The sequence below is a fragment of the Phlebotomus argentipes genome, unplaced genomic scaffold (assembly GCF_947086385.1).
Source record: "Phlebotomus argentipes unplaced genomic scaffold, Phlebotomus argentipes genome assembly contig_15, whole genome shotgun sequence".
Classification (NCBI taxonomy): domain Eukaryota; kingdom Metazoa; phylum Arthropoda; class Insecta; order Diptera; family Psychodidae; genus Phlebotomus; species Phlebotomus argentipes.
Genome location: NW_026776181.1, coordinates 13,950,129 through 13,968,190, shown reverse-complemented (window position 1 = coordinate 13,968,190; position 18,062 = coordinate 13,950,129). Strand labels below are relative to the sequence as shown.

Below are 18,062 nucleotides of genomic sequence, written 5' to 3'. Positions count from 1 at the left end.
TCTGTCTCTCTCTCCGCTCCAAAGTGTTACGTCTCTGACGCTTGTCTTAGCCATTGTGTGCAGTCTGAAAAGTGCCATGGAGAGAACAAAACAGCTCGTCGCAACGCAAAACCCACCGCATTCACTCGACTCTCTGTTGTTTGGCCGCACAGTTGAAAATACAATGGATTTTATACATTTTCCCTCAGCTATGACAATCAATTATTTGTCTCTCTATCCCTTCTGTGCCACTCTATCCCCCGCCTCCCCCTCGGCCAGACAAGAGGAAAACTCTGTCAATGCACGAGTGCAGTGGCCAGAGATCATCGATTTTGCACCTGAAATGTTCTGCCATTCTCACAAACAAACACCATTATTAGCCTTTTTCCAAGTCACTCAAGAATATTTATTTCACTCGTGAATCCATTTTTCATCCAGTTAACTAGAGAATCCATTATGCCAATTCCTCAATGACTTTCAGGGTGGTTAATTGCAGAAGATAATAAAAACCATACGACATGTATAGTATGAAATATAGATCAAAAAGGAAGTTCGCTCACTTGTCCTCCGCCATTGACACCGAAGTGCTCACATCATCGGCCGGCGTCTTGCTCTTCTCCCCCACTTTGGGCGGCGTGCCACTCCTGCGATACTCCTTCGACGACCTCTTTGCGAAGCGATCCCTCTGCCTGTCCTCGTAATCGCTGTTCCTGTCAAAGCTGCCATCCCGATCGAAGCGCCGATCCCTGTGATCATCTCGACCACGCGGCACATATCGCGGATTGCCGCGACCCCTCGGCCTGAACGGACGATCCCTGCCGCGACCGCGGAAGTCTCTCGTGTCGCGGAAGTTGTTGCCGCCACGTCCGCGATATCCTCCGCGCGGATTGAAGCGCGTCTTGTAGAAAGATCCGCGATCGCGATCGTATCCGTGACCTCCGCGGAAGTTTCTCTTCTCAAATCTGTGGCGATCGAGACTGCGCGAGCGTGAGCGACTGTAGGACTTGCTGTGACTGCGATATGAGCGAGATCTGGAGGATCTGGAGCGACTGTATCGCCTCTTGCCATAACTCAGCGAACGCGATCGACGCCTCGGTGGTGTGCGTGATCTCGAGTGACTCGAGCTGCTGCGTTTCCTGCTCTTCGAGCGACTGCGACTCTTCCGCTGAAACGGCGCCGGACCTTTGGGCGACATGCGATCAGTTGTTGCCAGACGGAAGCTGCCAAACTTATCCAACACCACAGGTGTATTCTTAGCCGATGTCTTTGACGTGTCGTACTTCTTTTGCCCATGCGGACTCGAGCGGCGTCTCTTGTCGTCATCGCGTGACTTGTAGAATGAGCCAGACGAAGAGGCCGACGGTGGTGGTTGACCCAGATTGTTGTCCTCCGGGTCGGAATCCTCAGAATCACCCATGAAGGGATGTTGCTTCGGCAGAGGTCCCTTCGATGTGGACGGCTTCACGTCCTTCTTCTGATCCTTGTTGAAAATCATCTTCCATTTGCCCTCCGGATAATCCTTCTCTGGCGTCTGTCGCTTCATCTTCCCCTTTGAACTGTGATAATGAAGAATAATCAGACAAATTCCCCTTCAAGACAGTCTTTTCAAGTTCGTCTACTCACTCTTCATCCATTTTCGAATCACCCTCCGACGCTTTCCCGTAAATTGAGGTCAACTTGGATCCCAACTCGTCCAGCACCGGCAACTTCTCAAAGATCCTACCGCGAAAAAAGAGACACATTTCAAAAAACCCACTCGCCAATTCCACAATCACACACTATTCATACTTGAGAGCTTCACGGAGTTTCTTATTCTCCAACTCATCCAGCTCAATCTTGTCCTTCTTCGTGGTCTTCTTCTTCTGATCCTTCTCCTTGCGCTTCTTGCGACTCTCCTTCTTCGACTTCTTCCCATCCTTCTTCTTCTTCTTGCGCGTCTTCTCCTCCAGCAACTTCCTCTCCTTGCGATACTTGGACGCCTCCTCGACAAACTTCCTCACCTTCTCCTCGTAGTTGTCCTCATCGCGCGTCATCTCCAGAAACTGACGCACCTTCATCTCGTACTCATCAACAACGGGCGGCGGTGGCGGAGCCTGCGGCACAGCATCATTTCCTAGGATAAGATTGATTTGTATTTGATAGTTGATCGAATTATTTGGCTTCCAGTTATATCACTCACTCATCATTGCCATCCTCTTGCTCAGCGGCGACATCGACTTCTCGCGCTTCTTCTTCGAGCCCTTCTTCTTCTTGCCATGGGACTCATCTGAACCTGGATGAGGAGGGGTATGTGTTTCGTTACATTTTATCCCTCCACAAAAAGCATCTTTCTAAAATATCACTTCATCAACCTAAAACAGCAGTGAGAATAGTGTAAAAGGAATCACTGGGAAAACTTACCAGATGACGTCGATGATTCGCTATCGCTTGATGAATCACTGTCAGATTCACTACTCTCACTCGAATCACTGCTGGATCCACTCGATGAACTGTACTTCTTGCTGGTCTTGCTCTTTGGCTTCTTCTTCTTCGACTTCTTGTCCTTCTTCGAGCTTCCGCCCAGCACATCGTCCAATTTCCTCTCGCCCATCGTCTTGGTGTTGAAATTCAGTGCTACAAAAAAGAGCGATATTTTTTCATTCTCTGAAGCATATATTCTGAGAGAGAGAAAGAAAAACTCACCAGGAAGTTCCAATTCTCCTGGCTCAAACAGCATCGACGGCTTCTGGGATCGATTCTTGAGATACTCCAGAGAATTGATAGCCTCTTCGTGGTGTGGAATGATAACAAGACAGTCCTGATAGGCCTTCCTCGCCTCCTCCACCTTATTCTCCTCCTCGTAGCTGCGACCGAGGGCCACTAAAGTCTCTCCCATGTACTTCCGAGCATTCGCATGGCTTGGATTCAGCTTCAGAGCCGTCTCGAAGTCATCCACTGCCTTCTTGAAGGACCCACTGTTGGCGTACAGAGCTCCGCGCGCCACCAATCCCTCCACATTGCGCGGATCGATGTTGAGAGCTTTGTTCAAGCACTGAAATGCCTCCGAATGCCGCCCAACCTTGAAGTGTTCTATTCCTTCGGCGACAGATCTATTTTGAAGGAGACAGACACAATTGGCATTTAATGGCACTCATGGGCATAAATAAATCACTCACCGAAATGCCCACTTGCTGGCCTGCACCTGACGCAACTCATTGGAATACTCCTGCTGCGGGAATCTTCCGCGCAGACTTGACATTATTGTGTAGTGTTCGTGTGGCGATAAGCCAACACTTTCGAACAGATACTCCTCACAGAAGGGATTATTGAACGTTGTCGAAGACTGCAACACTTCCTCAAAGCTCTGACCCTTCTTTTCCGCTGTCAACCTACGATATTTCGCGGTGGAAAATCGAATGGGAGAGAAGAAAAGAAACAAAACAAATGTGTCTTTTAGCATTTTTCAAGAACATAAACAACATTATTTTACACAACACAAATGCCATTTAATCATTTACAAATCAGCGGATTGTATGCTTTTTTTGTAATCCTTTTTGAATACCTGGAAGCAACTCTACTCATTAGTCAATCTAATATCTTTCGCACTTTGCTTCAGTTTCTCTGTCAGTCTTTCTCTCAGAGTATCTCTCTCTCTCTCATCTAGATCTTTTTGTCAGGACGATTGAAATTCGCATTTCATATTCTGTTTATATATTCTGCTAATAAAGGTTTCCCATATTATATGGTTTTTTTTTTGGTCATAAAAATATTCAATTTGGATTCGAAATATTTATCCAAATTTGCTCTGTTCATATAAATTGAACTGAAAAGAAAAGAACATACTTTTATTTCATGGTTTACATTTTATTCTTATTTCAGTATCCACCAAACATTTTTTTCTTCGATTATATTATGCTCATTTTTAAGCCATCATTTGGTCACATTTCTTTTTTTTTATATCTCATTCTCTCTTTTTGTCTTGTAGCAACAATGTGATAAAAACAGGTATTTTGGGGGGAATTGTTATTTAGGGTGGAGGGAAAAAAACAGTAAGTCCAATAAAATGTGTACAGAAGAGAGAAAAGTGAGGATATTTTCTTTTTTTTCCTTTTGAACTTGTCATGAATTTTATTGGAAAAACTTACTTGTAGAAGTCAGGAAAAGTTTCTGGACTAACAACACCTGTCGTGTACTGTTTGTCACCAATTGTGTGCGTGTTTCCCTTCATTTCGCACACCAATTTCTCCGTATCCGGCGTCACTTCTTGCACCTCACAGCAAACCACATTTCCACTTGCCAAGGCTCGATTTACAGTCTTCTTATCAGCCGAATAGGTGTTTGAGTACGGCAAATAAGCCTGAAGAGAGAGTCAGAAAAACACCGTGTAAGAAACATATCTGGGCTTCTAGATGATTCTCAGCACTCAATCGTACCTTGATTGTTAAGTCTTGGACGAATCTGTTTCGAGATCCCGCCGTGCAGGCAACTTTGAGGATATATCCCGGCGCAGACTTGTTCATAATAGTCGCAAAGACCAAATCTCCCGGTTGAATGTTCTGCAGATTCATCAAATCAGTGAATATTTCAACAATCTGCGTCTTCTCTTGCACATGCAATACTCACATTATAAAAGTGCTTTGTCCTTCCGCTTTTGTCTAATGGCAGGAACGTCTCGAGGAGCGGAATTTGCTTGGAAGCATCTGCAATACGTCCACAGTGATTGTCTTGTCGAATTTTTTAATACATGTTGAGAGATATTTGTGTTCTTTTTTTTGCAAACATCACCTTTTATCAAATCATCGTCGTCAAGCGAAATCGTGGCATTGCTCTCGATGAGACCTTCACTGAAGAGTTGCGGTGCATTTTTCGATATGAACTGATGTAATTTCAAACGCTTCGCGCGATCTTGAAATGTGAGATTCTTCTGGCGCGACTGATAAACGGAATAGTCGAGATTTTGCACGCCCCATTTTGCCAAATCACTCTCACCACGTTCGCCCTCCCAAATCTTCTGGAGCGGCAATCCGTGGTAGTTGAGAGACTTCTCAATCAACTTGGACGACAATGGCTCACTGTCCATTATCACTTGTGCTCCGTGTGGGAAATCAATTGGGAAAGAATGTCTAAAAGTACAGAGAAAGCAGTTGAATATCCAGGCATGTTCGTTACAGCAAATGTGACAGAAAATCAATTAATTACATGGTGTTGTGAATAATCAAGCATCCTTTTTACTCTGACGCTAACAATTGTAATGAAAAGAACACATTCAGACCTTGAAAGTCCTGAAATAAGAACCTTCATGATGCCAGAATCAGGTTTAATGTGCTTCAATTTGTCCTTTTTGGATTAGAGGTCAAATATTTCACCCCTTGCAATAGCTAATCTCAAAAAATAGTCACGGTTTTCTAAAGAGAAAAGCCAAAATCAAACATATTCATGCCAGAAGCAGATTAGTAAAGCAGAAGAGTAATTTCTTCAATGCTTAGCAAGGCTAATTTGTCTCTGAGATGGAATTTTCTTACACTGGAGAATGTTTGAGTATAATTCTTCATTTCATTCAAAATGTTAAAATTGTAGTCAGAAAATAAAAGGTGCGTCACTATTCGCAACACTGTGCTGTGCATATTTGTCAAATGACTAGCAAAAATTACAAAATATTACTCACTTTGTGCGAAGCTTCTCAATATTCAATTAATTCGCGAATCAATCCATTCTGCGTGCACTTTTCATAAACTTTTCAATGCTCTAATTTTTTTTTCTCTAATCTCCGGGATCTTTTTTTACCAAACAAAATACACGCTTTTCAGCGGACACAAGAGTGAGTGAACGCCGGTGATCTCTCTGCGGAAAACGCTTTCCTGTACGCCACTAGAAACATAAGTGATACTTTCAAAAGAAGCCTGCCACAGTATCTTCTCTTTGGTGGTGTTATTCAGCTGCAAAACCAATAGTAATACACAAAAGAGAAAGTTTTTTCTCAAATCACGATGCCTTTTGAGACTCTCTCTTGGTCTCTGCGAACCAGGCGACAAATGGCAAGATGGCGACCTTGCTCGTTTTCAATGCATTTTTCAGCTATTCAGACAATTAGGAGCACATAAATTTCATGTTAGAACATAGCATGTGTACCTGATTTATCGGGTTGTGATATTGCAAAGTCCGGCGAAGCTGGTTTTTTCACGCAAAAATGTGATTTCTCCTGGCGATGAAAAACATTCGCATTTCCACTTTATCACCACTTTCACTTTGACAGCGGCAATTTCACCACTGTCGGAAGCCATTGCAGTGGTGAATAAACCCATTGTTTTGTTTACATCCCACTTGTGGGCTTTTCAATTAATTTTCAATTGCATTTACTTGATGGATCTCACTCAAGCCCTTTCCATTTTCCAACTGAATCTCCTTCTCTGATCGCCACTGCACTTTTCTGGTGAGTCGCTTGCTGAATATGACTTCTGCAAGAGTGTTGAAATCAGCTAAAATGCTTATCTGAAATTCGATGCTTGGACGCGGAACTACAAACATAGGGCAATAGAACTATATCTGTGTCTGTATTGATACGATTAATTGCAGCTCGGAATTAACTTTGGACTCTAGTTCAACGGGAGTGTGCCTCAGGCGAGCAGTGCTGAAATGTCAAAGGTTTTCCGTATGCTGATTATGGGCGCTCCGGCGTCCGGAAAGGGCACCATTTCGGGGCGGATCGTGAAGAGGTTCAACTTCCAGCACATCTCCAGTGGGGATTTGCTGCGACTGAACATGGACAAGAAGACTGAACTGGGCGTGAAGGCGGCCAAGTATGTGAATGCTGGCCAGCTGGTGCCGGACGACCTGATAATCTCCTGCGTGGTGGACAAGCTGAACACCGAGACGGCTTCCCGGGTGCTTCTGGACGGATTCCCGCGGACACTCCCGCAGGCGGAGAAGCTGGCCACTGTGCTGCCGCTGGAGGCTGTCGTGAATCTCAATGTGCCGTACGAGGTGATCATCGAGCGCGCCAAGAGTCGCTGGATCCACCTGCCGAGCGGACGAGTGTACAACATCGGCTTCAATGAGCCCAAGGTGCCCTTCAAGGATGACGTGACGGGAGAGGATCTGGTGCAGCGACCAGACGACCATCCGGACGCCGTGAAGAAGCGCCTCGAGATCTACGACGGCATCACGAAGCCCGTGCTGGAATACTACAAGGCGCAGGGCATTATTGTGGAGTTCTGGGGGAAGACCAGCGATGCCATTTGGCCCAACGTGGAGCAATTTCTTGCCAAGAGCCTCAATGAGGCGGAGACACAGCAGAAAGCCATCTGAAAGGCATTCGAGAGTGCGCACAACCTATTCTTAATTTAGCACTTACATTTTGCAACATTTTATTTTATTGAATTTCATGGGAAGAGAATTTCAATGTGTTTTTCACACAATTGGGTATCGGGATCAAGTGTGGGTGAGAAAGAGTTACAAAAGACATTGGAGAAATGCAGTATTTTTGCTCAATAAACTTCCATGAAGGGAAATGCCGCCTTTTCCGGCTCTAGGAGATCCGCCAGGAAGCAAACAGTGCCCGCCACACCTTCGTAGAGACTGAAGGGACGATCAGGAATGCGAGCTTTTATCCTGAACTCCGGATCGCAGAGGAAATCCATGAATTTGCTGGCGCGATAGAGGTACAGGGGATTCTTGGTGATTTGGTGCAGCAGCAGAAAGACGTACGCATTGCCAGCAACTCCGTGGCAAATGCCAGGACCCTTGAGAAGAAGTCCCTTCTTCCACACCAAATCAGCCGCCAGCTTGAGGGAATTCAAGTATTTCTCATCGCGAAAGACAAGGTAGGCTTTGGCCAGTAGATAGACAGCTCCGGGCGCACCGTGACACCAGTGAACCAGGCGTTTCTCTCTGGTGCTGTCCATGGTGATGGGAAAGTTTCCTTCGGCGTCTTGTAGAGCTGAAATGCAAAGAAAACGATTGTTAAGAGGCCTTGGCGGGGTTTTAGCCGAAAATTTCTACCCAGGAATCCATCAATTGAGCCCTTAATCAGGTCCAGATGCTTGGGAGATCCGTCAGCGAACCATGGCGAGTTCAGGAGCATGTGGTAGATGGCACAGACCCCGTGGGCTGCGCCCAGGTACTCGCTGTCATGGTACTCATACATCAAGGGCAGGAGGGAACGTTTCCGGTGGCTGTACTGCACTCCGCTCTGCACCATTGACTCGCATATCTCGAGGATTTGGTCTGCCGTGAAGGGAGACTGCGGAAGAGTCCTCTGCAGCCAGTAGACACCGCTCAGGAAGCCCGCTCTGCCCACTAGCACTTCATCGGAGCCGTACTTGTTGAAGTTGATGGGCTTGCACGCCCCAAAGCCGGCCGAGAAGCACTCCAGATCTTTCTGACATTGACCCTGGTCGCCCAGTTCCTGTGAAATGACTGCTGAGACTGCGTAGATGCCGGCATTGCCGCAGAGAAATGCGCACCTCTCGTCAGATCTCTTGGCGAAATGGCGAGCGTTTCCGCGGGCTCTCTCTATGTACTTCTGGGCATGGGCCAGGGCGCCGGGAAACTTGTCTCGCAGCACCGGAGACTTGTGAATGCGGTAGAACATGTAAGCGATTCCGGCATTGCCCACGTACAAATCTCCGCGGAGATCATGGTTGGGGTTGTTGGTGTTGGCCAGAATCACCCCCACATATTCGTCCACGAGTCCGCACACGCGATTCACATTCACCTGCACCGGGACGGAGGCGTCGAAGTCAGGGAACTTGTTGGGAAAGTATCGCGACGGCATTGTTTTGATGTTGCGTGATATTTGTTTACTCTCTTCACCTTTACCCGGTCGTCCCGGTTCCTCAATCGGAAAGCGCTTATTTGCTCAGTACGGGCGGCTTTATTTGTATTCCATATTCAACAGGGCATTCAAGGATCTCTAGAGCTAAATTCTTACATCGAGGAATTGATCTTCCTGAGGCGAGCCTGTCGACTGTGATGTCTGTTGTGAGCGGCTCCCACTTCAATCTTGATATTCTTAGCAAACTCTGTCTCCGCCAAGTTCGAGGCGTCCTTCCACACCTGTATGAATCTGCATTCTCTGAGCGGGTGTTTCTTGTGCACGCCAGTGTAGTTGTATTCCATGATCAGGTTGTCGTCCATTATGTCCTTCAGCTCTGCATTCTGCACGAAATTCACCTGCGAAATGCCAAACAGGAGTTCAGTTTAATTGAATCACACACACACTCTTAGATCTAATGTCCTTACAAAGGCTGCCTCAAAGTCAGCATCGTCCAGCATATCGTCGAAGTCCTTCACCTCCTGGAAACTCTTCATGGGCAGGAGTTTGGTCACAATTGACGAGTTCGTGACAACGACAGGCCCGGAGGAGTTCCTTATCCACTTCTCGATGTTTGTGATCCTCTTCTCCATGTTCAGCAGCAGCATGTAGATGTCATTGAGGGAGGCATTGTCTGTCGCACCGCCTGGTCTGGGTCTCTTCCTCTTCAGCACAATGCGAATCTCATCGTCGGAGTCTGCATCTCCCTTGGCTCCAGTCCGTGCATCTCCCTGGATCTCGTACTGGTTATCCACGCTCACTTCAAATGCATCCAAATCCACCTTCTTCTCCTGATCGCACTCCTCCACGACCATCTCCTCCTCGATTATCTGCTCCGAGAGCGGATCGCCTTGGCTCTCGCTGTGCTCAATTGTCTGCTGCAGGAGGTCGATATAATTGGTATAATTCAAATTCTCCCGTTTCACCACTTTCCGCTGGGAACTCATGATGAATAAATGGTTCCTGATGGACTTCGCGTACCATAAAAGTCTCCTTATGCCTACAACCAAAACAAGCTCTGCTGAACAACCCACAAGCGACATGAACATGCGTGAGGGATGCTTACCAACTCGGAAACACCGTTAGCGCGTTTTGGCGAGGGAAATCCCGCAGAATTGGGCTGTATTTGCGAGAAAATGCGAAATAACACAAACCTCACCCAGCAGACGGCATCAAGTGTCAAACCGAAGCTGTGCTCGGACATGCATGCGCCACAGCGCCCTCTGCGGCGCAGCACTGTCATGCCAGTGCGCACGTCAATGCCACACTATTTCTCTCCATTTTTTGGATGCCACTCGGTGTAAAATGGTAAATTGTGTGAAAAAAGGTATCTCCCATGATTATCGCGGTCAATTTGCAGCTGGTGTTGATATAAAGAGTGTGCTTTTACAAGTGAACAGACATTCGATAGCGAAATCTTCTTGATTGTAGCCACAGAGCTGAGTGAAAACTTGAGCTCCTCTTCTATCAGTCCAATTCTAGGCGCCATATAACAAAAGTCTCTCGTGAGAAGAGTTTTTTTTTTGAGTGAAAAATTTTTAGTTTTAGTTTACTCTCTCCCCCCTGTTAAGTCTTTGTTTTTCCCGGGGATACTTGTTGTGTGTACCACTGGCGTGGTGCTGTGCAATTTGTGACGCCAGAAGGAGACTCAACAAAGGAATCATGCCGAAGAATAAGTCCAAGCGAGGGAAAGGTGAGTTTTCCCCAAATGTACTTTCACTGCTGCCTGTCTCGCTATTTATCGATTTTTCCGCACGTGGTGTGCACACCACAATGGGAAGCACTTTCCCCCCGGAAAATCCATGCTGCGTGGCAGCGCTGGGCCTTATCAGGGCCCGTCGCGCCAGACAGCTCCCGTCATGGCCATCACGGCGTGACCTTGTGACTCGATTTGGCTTAGGCCCCCGCGTGACGTCACTCACGTGCTGCGAATCGGGTTTCACGGAGCGGCGCTGGCGGGGGCGGAGCGGGATGAGTCACGGTATTTCATAACAATGCGCGCTTCCAGGTCGCCTTGTGGAGCTCCACTCGGACGATGAGTCGATCAATGACAATGCCAGCATCATCAGCATGCAGTCGGACGAGTGCGGCGGGAGTCTGGAGGACGCGCCCGAGGATGTGGGCAGCGTGGCGGAGCGCTACGAGGAGAAGTTCATGATGGCGCTGGAGAATTGCTCGGAGAAGTCCATCCAGACGCGCGTCACGGCCCTGCAGTCGGCCAGCGAGATTCTCATGCTGCGCTTCATGCCCGACACCGTGGATGACCGCAAGATGACCCTCATCGACATCATCGACAAGAGCCTGAGGCGGGGCAAGGGCGCGGAGCAGGCGAACGCCGCCAAAATGGCTCCGCTGCTCAGTATCCAGCTGGCTGGGGACGATCTGATCCCGAAGGGCCTCAATCAGACGCTCATTGTCACCGCCCAGGACAATTCTGTGTCCTACGAGGCGCGCGCGAAGGTGAGTCACGCGGCGTTTAGCGAAGTTGTGCAATTATCGGGCATTTCACAATGCATGGAAATGCTCGCGCGCATTGTGGAAGAAAGTGGGAGAAGAAGAAGAGTGGAAAGAGATGACACGAGACGGAAGTCAACCAATTTTCAACTATTGCGAAATGATGTGGAAAATCACCGAATAGTTAAAGAAAATCTTTAAAAGAGCAATTTTAAAGCTACATTTTTGTCTGCCAAATTGTTTGTTTTTTCTGTGATCAAATTGCTATTAACAAATTTGCTCAGGTGATTTTCATTCTCTCCCACATAAAATTCTGTCTCTTACACTCTTCGATTTGCTTCGATTTGTCGCTCAGCCAAGAGAGAGAGCTTGAAAAAAATGAAATTTTCTGTATTTTCAGTGCTGCAGCGCCCTGGGATTGATAAATTTCCTGAGCGAGGACAATATTGGGGACATCTTGAGTCACATGAAGAACTTCGAGTCGATCTTCTGCGGCAGCTTTCTGAAGGGCGACAACACACCCAGCTCCGCGTCCGCCGAAGCTGCGGCGCTCCACAGTGCCGCACTCGGGGCGTGGAGTCTCCTGCTGACGCTCCTGCCGCCGGGCGACTTCGTGTCGTTCATGAAGGAGCGCACGCTGCTGCCGTCGCTGCCGAATCTGATGGGGATGCTGCGGTCACCGCACTTGGAGGTGCGCATGGCGGCCGGCGAGGCGATCGCGCTGGCGCTGGAGTGCGGCCGGGTGCACGATGAGGAGTTCATGGATGAGCATCTGCCGGAGTTGATTGAGATGACGAAGCAGCTGGCGACGGACTCGAACAAGTTCAGGGCGAAGCGCGACAGGAAGACGCAGAGGGCGACTTTCAGAGATGTGCTGCGCTACATTGAGGAGGAGGTGTCGCCGGAGATCAACGTGAAGTTCGGCAAGGAGACGCTGGTGCTGAACACATGGTCGATTCATCATCAGTACACGGCCGTGTGCACGGCCATTGGCTCGGGCATCACGATTCACCTGGCGGAGAATGACTTCCTGCGCGATGTGCTGCAGCTGGGCGAGAAGATCATCACAATTGGCGGCGTGGCGACGAAGCAGAGCAAGCTGGAGAAGCATCTGATCAATGCGGCGGCATTCAAGGCGCGCACAATCTCCAGGAGCAAGCATCGCGACAAGAGATCGGCCGTGATCAATTGATGGGACGCCCAATTTGTAGGCCCAAAATTCGTTTGACTCTCACTTTCTACTTTAGACTCAAAACTTGATACTTTCATTTTTCTGGTTCTCTTCGCTCTCCCTCGGCCGCTCCACTGCCTCACAATGATGATGATGGGCGATGGGAGGGGAAGCTCGATTTGTTTTTAGCTTGATTGAACGATTAAATTTTGTTTGTGAATATATTGATGAAAAAAAGGTGTAGTTGAAAGAATATTACTTTATTTCCTACATATACCAAAATATACATTAACCGTAGATATGTAACAATATATAAATAATAATATGAATTGGGTATGCTTAGGAATTTGTTGATATAAATAGCGTGTAAAAAAATTTGAAGAAAACATTTTGGAAAGAACCTAAATACCTGAGACGAAATAGGTGAATAAACTTAATCAAATATCGGCAACCAGATTCAGGCATGGTTTCAATAGGTCCTCAGGACTCTTGCCCTCCTGATCGTTGTCTATGACGATGTCCCACTCCTCCACGTCGTCCAGATTGCACTCGGATTCCGCGTCATCCACTCCAGGCTGGAAAATCCAGCCTCGCTTGGATCTCGTGGCGTCTGAACACGAAACTTTGATCCTCTGAATCTTTCCTGCGTGATTTTCCGAGAACCAGCGCAGATCAGTTTTCCTCCGGATGTCGCTGACAATACAAATGGGTTTCTGGACTGCAGAGGAAATGAGAAAATGTGTTAAACCCCGGAATTCTATGCATCTTGATATTCTCACCTTTTTCCATTGCTTTTCTGCAAAAAATCCCATAATCTTTTGACCTCTGATCTTCACTCCATTCTATCATCTTTTTCCTGTGCAACTCCTTGTACGGACCATCGCTGAGAAGTTCAGTCAAGCTGAGATTCTGCTCTTTGGCCCAGAAAGCCTTTATGGGTTCGGAAATCCTGGCAATTTCGCACTTATCAGTGCCCAAACTGGAGGAAAATCAGGAGAAAACATCGAGAGAAATTCATCAGCACAGCATAAATTCCTTGAAACACTCACATTTTGAGCAGGTGTTCAGTGAGAAAGTCCTTCCCACTCTTTCTCTTCCCGCTGAAGAGCAAAATCGCCCTCGGATTCTCCATGTAGTGCAAAAATTCTTATCAGAAAATGCTTGCGAAGCAAAATAAACAAAAAGTTGGCAATCGCGAAACTCGTCTAAAGGTGTGCGAGTGTTTCGCGGCTCGTCCGCGCCACGTGGTGGCGCTGCCGAGAGGGTGATTGCAACGCTCCCGGCGGTGTGGTGTTGAAGCAGGGCCACGTAGCTCAGCGTGTCAAAATTTCTTCCGACAAGAGTTCACAAACAGTCGTGCGTTGGTGTAGTTTCTCCAGCGGATTTCTCGTGTTTTAGTGTAATTTCCAACGGACCGCCACCATGGGGAGTAAGTATGGGGGGCGCTGAAGGGGAGGCTGTAGCAGGATTCCTGGGATTAGGCGTAAATTCATGGAAATTTCCATGGAAAATCGCGAGTGTGAGATTTCTCCTAAATTTTGCTTACGTATACACACAAGATGGGCCATTTACCGTAATCCCAGGAATCCCAGGGTCTTCTGCGGGGTGAAAATACATTCCCGGATGAGGTACTAACTCTGGGCTCCTTTCAGTTAAATTCCTGGAGGTGATAAAACCCTTCTGCAGCATATTACCTGAGATCGCTAAGCCAGAGAGAAAGGTGAGTCCTTCCGGACAATCGGCGCGGATTTGTCAGGATCCCTGCTCATCCCTGAGTCCCGAGGATGAGGGGTTTTGAGTTTGGGTGGGGGGAAAGGGTGCCTCGTCACCTCATCATGTGTCACATTTCCCGGCCACTTTCTAACCTCATTTTCTCTCTTTTCTCTCTTCCTGACTCGCAGATCCAGTTCCGGGAAAAGGTGCTATGGACTGCCATAACACTCTTCATCTTTCTGGTGTGCTGCCAGATTCCCCTGTTCGGCATCATGAGCTCCGACTCGGCGGATCCCTTCTACTGGATCCGTGTCATCCTGGCGTCCAATCGTGGCACACTGATGGAATTGGGCATCTCACCGATCGTCACATCTGGTCTGATCATGCAGCTGCTGGCTGGCGCGAAGATCATCGAGGTGGGTGACACGCCGAAGGACAGGGCGCTCTTCAACGGTGCCCAGAAGCTGTTCGGCATGGTGATCACCGTGGGCCAGGCGATCGTGTACGTGATGACGGGCATGTATGGCGAGCCATCGGAGATTGGAGCCGGCGTTTGTCTGCTCATCATCATTCAGCTGTTCGTGGCGGGCCTGATTGTGCTGCTGCTGGACGAGCTGCTGCAGAAGGGATACGGCCTGGGGTCGGGAATCTCTCTGTTTATCGCCACGAATATCTGCGAGACGATCGTGTGGAAGGCCTTCTCGCCGACCACCGTGAACACGGGCCGCGGCACGGAGTTCGAGGGCGCTGTCATTGCGCTGTTCCACCTGTTGGCCACGCGTCAGGACAAAGTGCGCGCTCTCCGCGAGGCGTTCTACCGCCAAAATCTGCCCAATCTCATGAACCTGCTCGCCACGGTTCTCGTCTTCGCCATCGTGATCTACTTCCAGGGCTTCAGAGTGGATCTGCCCATCAAGTCGGCGCGCTATCGAGGGCAGTACAGCAGTTACCCTATCAAACTCTTCTACACTTCCAACATACCAATCATCCTGCAGTCGGCCCTCGTGTCCAATCTCTACGTGATCTCACAGATGCTGGCCGTGAAGTTCCACGGCAACTTCCTCGTGAACCTGCTGGGCGTGTGGGCGGACGTCGGCGGCGGCGGCCCGGCGCGCTCTTATCCTATAGGCGGCTTATGTTACTACCTATCACCGCCGGAGAATGTTGGTCACATTCTCACAGATCCCATCCACGCGCTCCTCTACATCGTCTTCATGCTGGGCTCGTGCGCTTTCTTCTCCAAGACATGGATCGACGTCTCTGGCAGCTCAGCCAAGGACGTGAGTGCCGATCTATAGAGCTGTTGGTGGAACACTGCTCACGCACTTATGTGTCTTTCCAGGTGGCGAAGCAGCTGAAGGAGCAGCAGATGGTGATGCGAGGACACCGAGACCACTCGATGATCCACGAGCTGAATCGCTACATCCCCACGGCGGCCGCCTTCGGTGGTCTGTGCATTGGGGCGCTGTCTGTGCTGGCTGACTTCCTGGGCGCCATTGGCTCGGGCACGGGAATCCTCCTCGCCGTGACAATCATCTACCAGTACTTTGAGATTTTCGTGAAGGAGCAGTCCGAGATGGGTGGCATGAGTACGCTCCTGTTCTAAGAGGCGAGGCGGTCCTCCGCATGCGGGATTGGATAGTAATACAAGGAAAACAAAAAGACTTGCTCCCGGGTGGCAATTAAATTGAATAAGAGAAATTACAATGAAAAGGATTTCACTCTCTTGCGAGCGGACAAACAGCGGAATGGGCGCAGATTGATGTAGTTGGCAAAAGGATAAAAAAAACAAACAAACAAACAGAATGCTGGAGGAGTAATTGTTAACTACATTTCATTTTTACTTACAACTCATGCAGACATTAAGCATTAATTTAATGTTAACTTGAAGAAAGATATTCTCTTATTTAAATTCCGTGTAAAGATCAATACAAAATAAGATTTATATTTCACCTGAAACTATTTTATTCCTCAGGCTCATTCCAAAGGATCGATTGCATTTGCATTGCATGGGCGAAGAGTGAATGTATTTTTGGAAATGCTTATTTAATTCTGGGAATATTAAATTTCTTAACATGTGGAGTCGTTCCAGTTGCTCGATTTCACTGAATTTTTGGGTTTTGTTGGTGAATCACAAGTGTGAATCATGGCTGAAGAGTGTTGCAATCTTCCAAGGTAAGTGTCTTGAGCTGCAATACATTAAGGCGGACATGAGATGTAATGATGATGGAGAAAGTCAATAGATGAATGTAAGTTTACTAAATTTGCACCATCACAGTTTTTCGCTCAAGAATAAGGCAATAAATAAATTGTAAAATTTCTCTGTTTCTCACAATAACCTGCTTTATCTATCGTAAAAAATTTTATCTGATTTGCACACTTACGCGACTTCAAAGAAGTAACTTTGAAGGTTATAACTCTACTTAATATACCAAGTTTTTCCAACGTGCAGAAACACTATAAAAGTTGGAAAATATCGTGACTGCATCGTTGAGAAGAAATGCGAATTTGATTAAATTATTTGTATTGAAATTTCAGAGCAACGTTCAGTGTGCAGAAAGCATATTCTGTTCGAGATGCAGCAGAATTTATTTTCGTGTTCCTATTGGAAGTTTGCGCATCTGGACGAGTGATTCCTGTGAGCTCGCTCTCCTCTTTTTGCCACTTGGAGGATGTGCACTTGAACTTAAGGCATGTTGCTGTGAAATATTTCTGGGGAACAATATCGATATCTCGTGCCAGGGGCTGAATAGGAGCGAGGAGAGCCAGAGGGAAGGCCGAGGAGGAGGGCCAGAAACGAGCATGAGTATCGCATGTTGAGCAGAGAATGTGCTCGTAAAAAGGCTCCCCAGAACAGGCAATCGACATGGGAGAGATTGGGCGCAATTCCCCCTCTGCGGAGCATAAAATAAACTTTTTGCATAGAATCTCTCGATGGGTGAAGGGTATTGAAAGTCACCCTCTCTCGAACCGCCCAAGATGAGTTGTGCTCTATGCGAATTGGTGTGAATTTTCCTGGGCGGCGAAGTCATTTTACAAACACCCCCCGGAATGTTATTATATCCAATCTGACCACTTGTTCGGATGCTTGGCCGGGGAGCTTTCTGTACGGTGTGTGATGAATAACAAAGGGCAGCGAAGAGTGCAGCCGCTGGGCTTTAGATTGCAGTTTTAAAGGCTTCGTGCTCACGTTTCAAAGGGGCGAAGCCACTAAATGTCGTGCCTTTGTTGGTCCATCTCGGGCACTCATCCAAGATGAGAGGGATCAACAGTGTTGTCGCTAGTGGGGAAGACAAAACTGTTGAGCTTTCACATTCAGCTTCCGACTCAGCTTTCGCCTTTTGTTATATCAATTCAGATATTCGTGTTGCTTTTGCTGCTTCCACTTCACATTCTCCTCAAAGCTTGGAGAGTCCTTTAAATTTTTTATCAGCGCACAAGGGTAAGTTTTCATTGTCAATCCAATTGAAGTGCTATTAGTCATACAAATGATGTGAAACAATGGCATTATTGACGTGAAAGACGCGAAAATGATCCTGAAGTGTAAAAAGACGAAACTCAGATCTCTGAACAATGTCTTAATCTATATAAAAATTTGCCAAAAGTCTAACAGATGCTGTTTTCCCTGGGATTATTGCTGGAAATAATTGGAATCAGCACTAAAATAATTATTCTTGGAACATTTCGTGAGTAATCTTTCATCCTAAAATGGATTGTGTGTGGAAAAGATTGCATTTCCTGGAAATTCATACAACTATCAAGGTATTGAGTGAAAAAATTCTTGAGAAACATGCTACATTAAAGTCTTTTCATGCCTTCCAGCCACCCGATTTCCACCCTGTGATTCTTTTCACTTTGGCAGCATTTGTGCTTCTCTCATTTCTCCAAGTGAATGGATGGTGAAGACAATGCTGGGGGAAACGCCTGTCACGGCGGAGATGGGGAAGACAGAGA

General features: G+C 47.4%; 7 protein-coding genes across 9 annotated transcripts; 3 read left to right on the top strand and 4 right to left on the bottom strand.

Annotated features, from left to right (window-relative positions):
• Positions 1-352: 352 nt before the first annotated feature.
• On the bottom strand, positions 353-6,204 carry LOC132263245 (tetratricopeptide repeat protein 14 homolog). 3 transcript variants are annotated; one of them, XM_059762912.1, is made up of 13 exons: positions 6,088-6,204; positions 5,624-5,826; positions 4,744-5,081; positions 4,582-4,658; positions 4,392-4,514; positions 4,104-4,315; positions 3,135-3,347; positions 2,662-3,068; positions 2,380-2,592; positions 2,159-2,305; positions 1,768-2,092; positions 1,603-1,698; positions 353-1,535 (listed from the first exon to the last, which is right to left on the bottom strand). In XM_059762912.1, exons 3-13 carry the CDS (start codon positions 5,036-5,038, stop codon positions 536-538), a joined length of 3,108 nt encoding a protein of 1,035 aa, XP_059618895.1. In that variant the 5' UTR covers positions 5,039-5,081; positions 5,624-5,826; positions 6,088-6,204; the 3' UTR covers positions 353-535. The 3 variants fall into 3 exon arrangements, with proteins under 3 accessions (XP_059618895.1, XP_059618896.1, XP_059618897.1); XM_059762913.1 differs by having other exon boundaries at positions 2,159-2,290; XM_059762914.1 differs by having other exon boundaries at positions 2,159-2,251; positions 6,088-6,203.
• A 68-nt stretch (positions 6,205-6,272) lies between these two features.
• LOC132263257 (GTP:AMP phosphotransferase AK3, mitochondrial) lies at positions 6,273-7,276 on the top strand. The gene is made up of 2 exons (XM_059762930.1): positions 6,273-6,388; positions 6,532-7,276. Exon 2 carries the CDS (start codon positions 6,592-6,594, stop codon positions 7,261-7,263), a length of 672 nt encoding a protein of 223 aa, XP_059618913.1. The 5' UTR covers positions 6,273-6,388; positions 6,532-6,591; the 3' UTR covers positions 7,264-7,276.
• A 29-nt stretch (positions 7,277-7,305) lies between these two features.
• Positions 7,306-8,741, bottom strand: LOC132263254 (lanC-like protein 3 homolog). Its single transcript, XM_059762927.1, has 2 exons — positions 7,957-8,741; positions 7,306-7,894 (listed from the first exon to the last, which is right to left on the bottom strand). The coding sequence occupies exons 1-2, from the start codon at positions 8,729-8,731 to the stop codon at positions 7,443-7,445; spliced, it is 1,227 nt and encodes a 408-aa protein (XP_059618910.1). The 5' UTR covers positions 8,732-8,741; the 3' UTR covers positions 7,306-7,442.
• A 66-nt stretch (positions 8,742-8,807) lies between these two features.
• On the bottom strand, positions 8,808-9,960 carry LOC132263255 (uncharacterized). Its single transcript, XM_059762928.1, has 3 exons — positions 9,837-9,960; positions 9,199-9,770; positions 8,808-9,129 (listed from the first exon to the last, which is right to left on the bottom strand). The coding sequence occupies exons 2-3, from the start codon at positions 9,715-9,717 to the stop codon at positions 8,884-8,886; spliced, it is 765 nt and encodes a 254-aa protein (XP_059618911.1). The 5' UTR covers positions 9,718-9,770; positions 9,837-9,960; the 3' UTR covers positions 8,808-8,883.
• Positions 9,961-10,044: 84 nt separating this feature from the next.
• Positions 10,045-12,851, top strand: LOC132263253 (interferon-related developmental regulator 2). Its single transcript, XM_059762926.1, has 3 exons — positions 10,045-10,463; positions 10,779-11,230; positions 11,625-12,851. The coding sequence occupies exons 1-3, from the start codon at positions 10,433-10,435 to the stop codon at positions 12,414-12,416; spliced, it is 1,275 nt and encodes a 424-aa protein (XP_059618909.1). The 5' UTR covers positions 10,045-10,432; the 3' UTR covers positions 12,417-12,851.
• On the bottom strand, positions 12,833-13,606 carry LOC132263258 (phosphomevalonate kinase). Its single transcript, XM_059762931.1, has 3 exons — positions 13,445-13,606; positions 13,175-13,374; positions 12,833-13,113 (listed from the first exon to the last, which is right to left on the bottom strand). Exons 1-3 carry the CDS (start codon positions 13,525-13,527, stop codon positions 12,833-12,835), a joined length of 564 nt encoding a protein of 187 aa, XP_059618914.1. The 5' UTR covers positions 13,528-13,606.
• A 91-nt stretch (positions 13,607-13,697) lies between these two features.
• Positions 13,698-16,067, top strand: LOC132263252 (protein transport protein Sec61 subunit alpha). The gene is made up of 4 exons (XM_059762925.1): positions 13,698-13,824; positions 14,048-14,115; positions 14,297-15,388; positions 15,451-16,067. The coding sequence occupies exons 1-4, from the start codon at positions 13,818-13,820 to the stop codon at positions 15,712-15,714; spliced, it is 1,431 nt and encodes a 476-aa protein (XP_059618908.1). The 5' UTR covers positions 13,698-13,817; the 3' UTR covers positions 15,715-16,067.
• Positions 16,068-18,062: the final 1,995 nt, after the last annotated feature.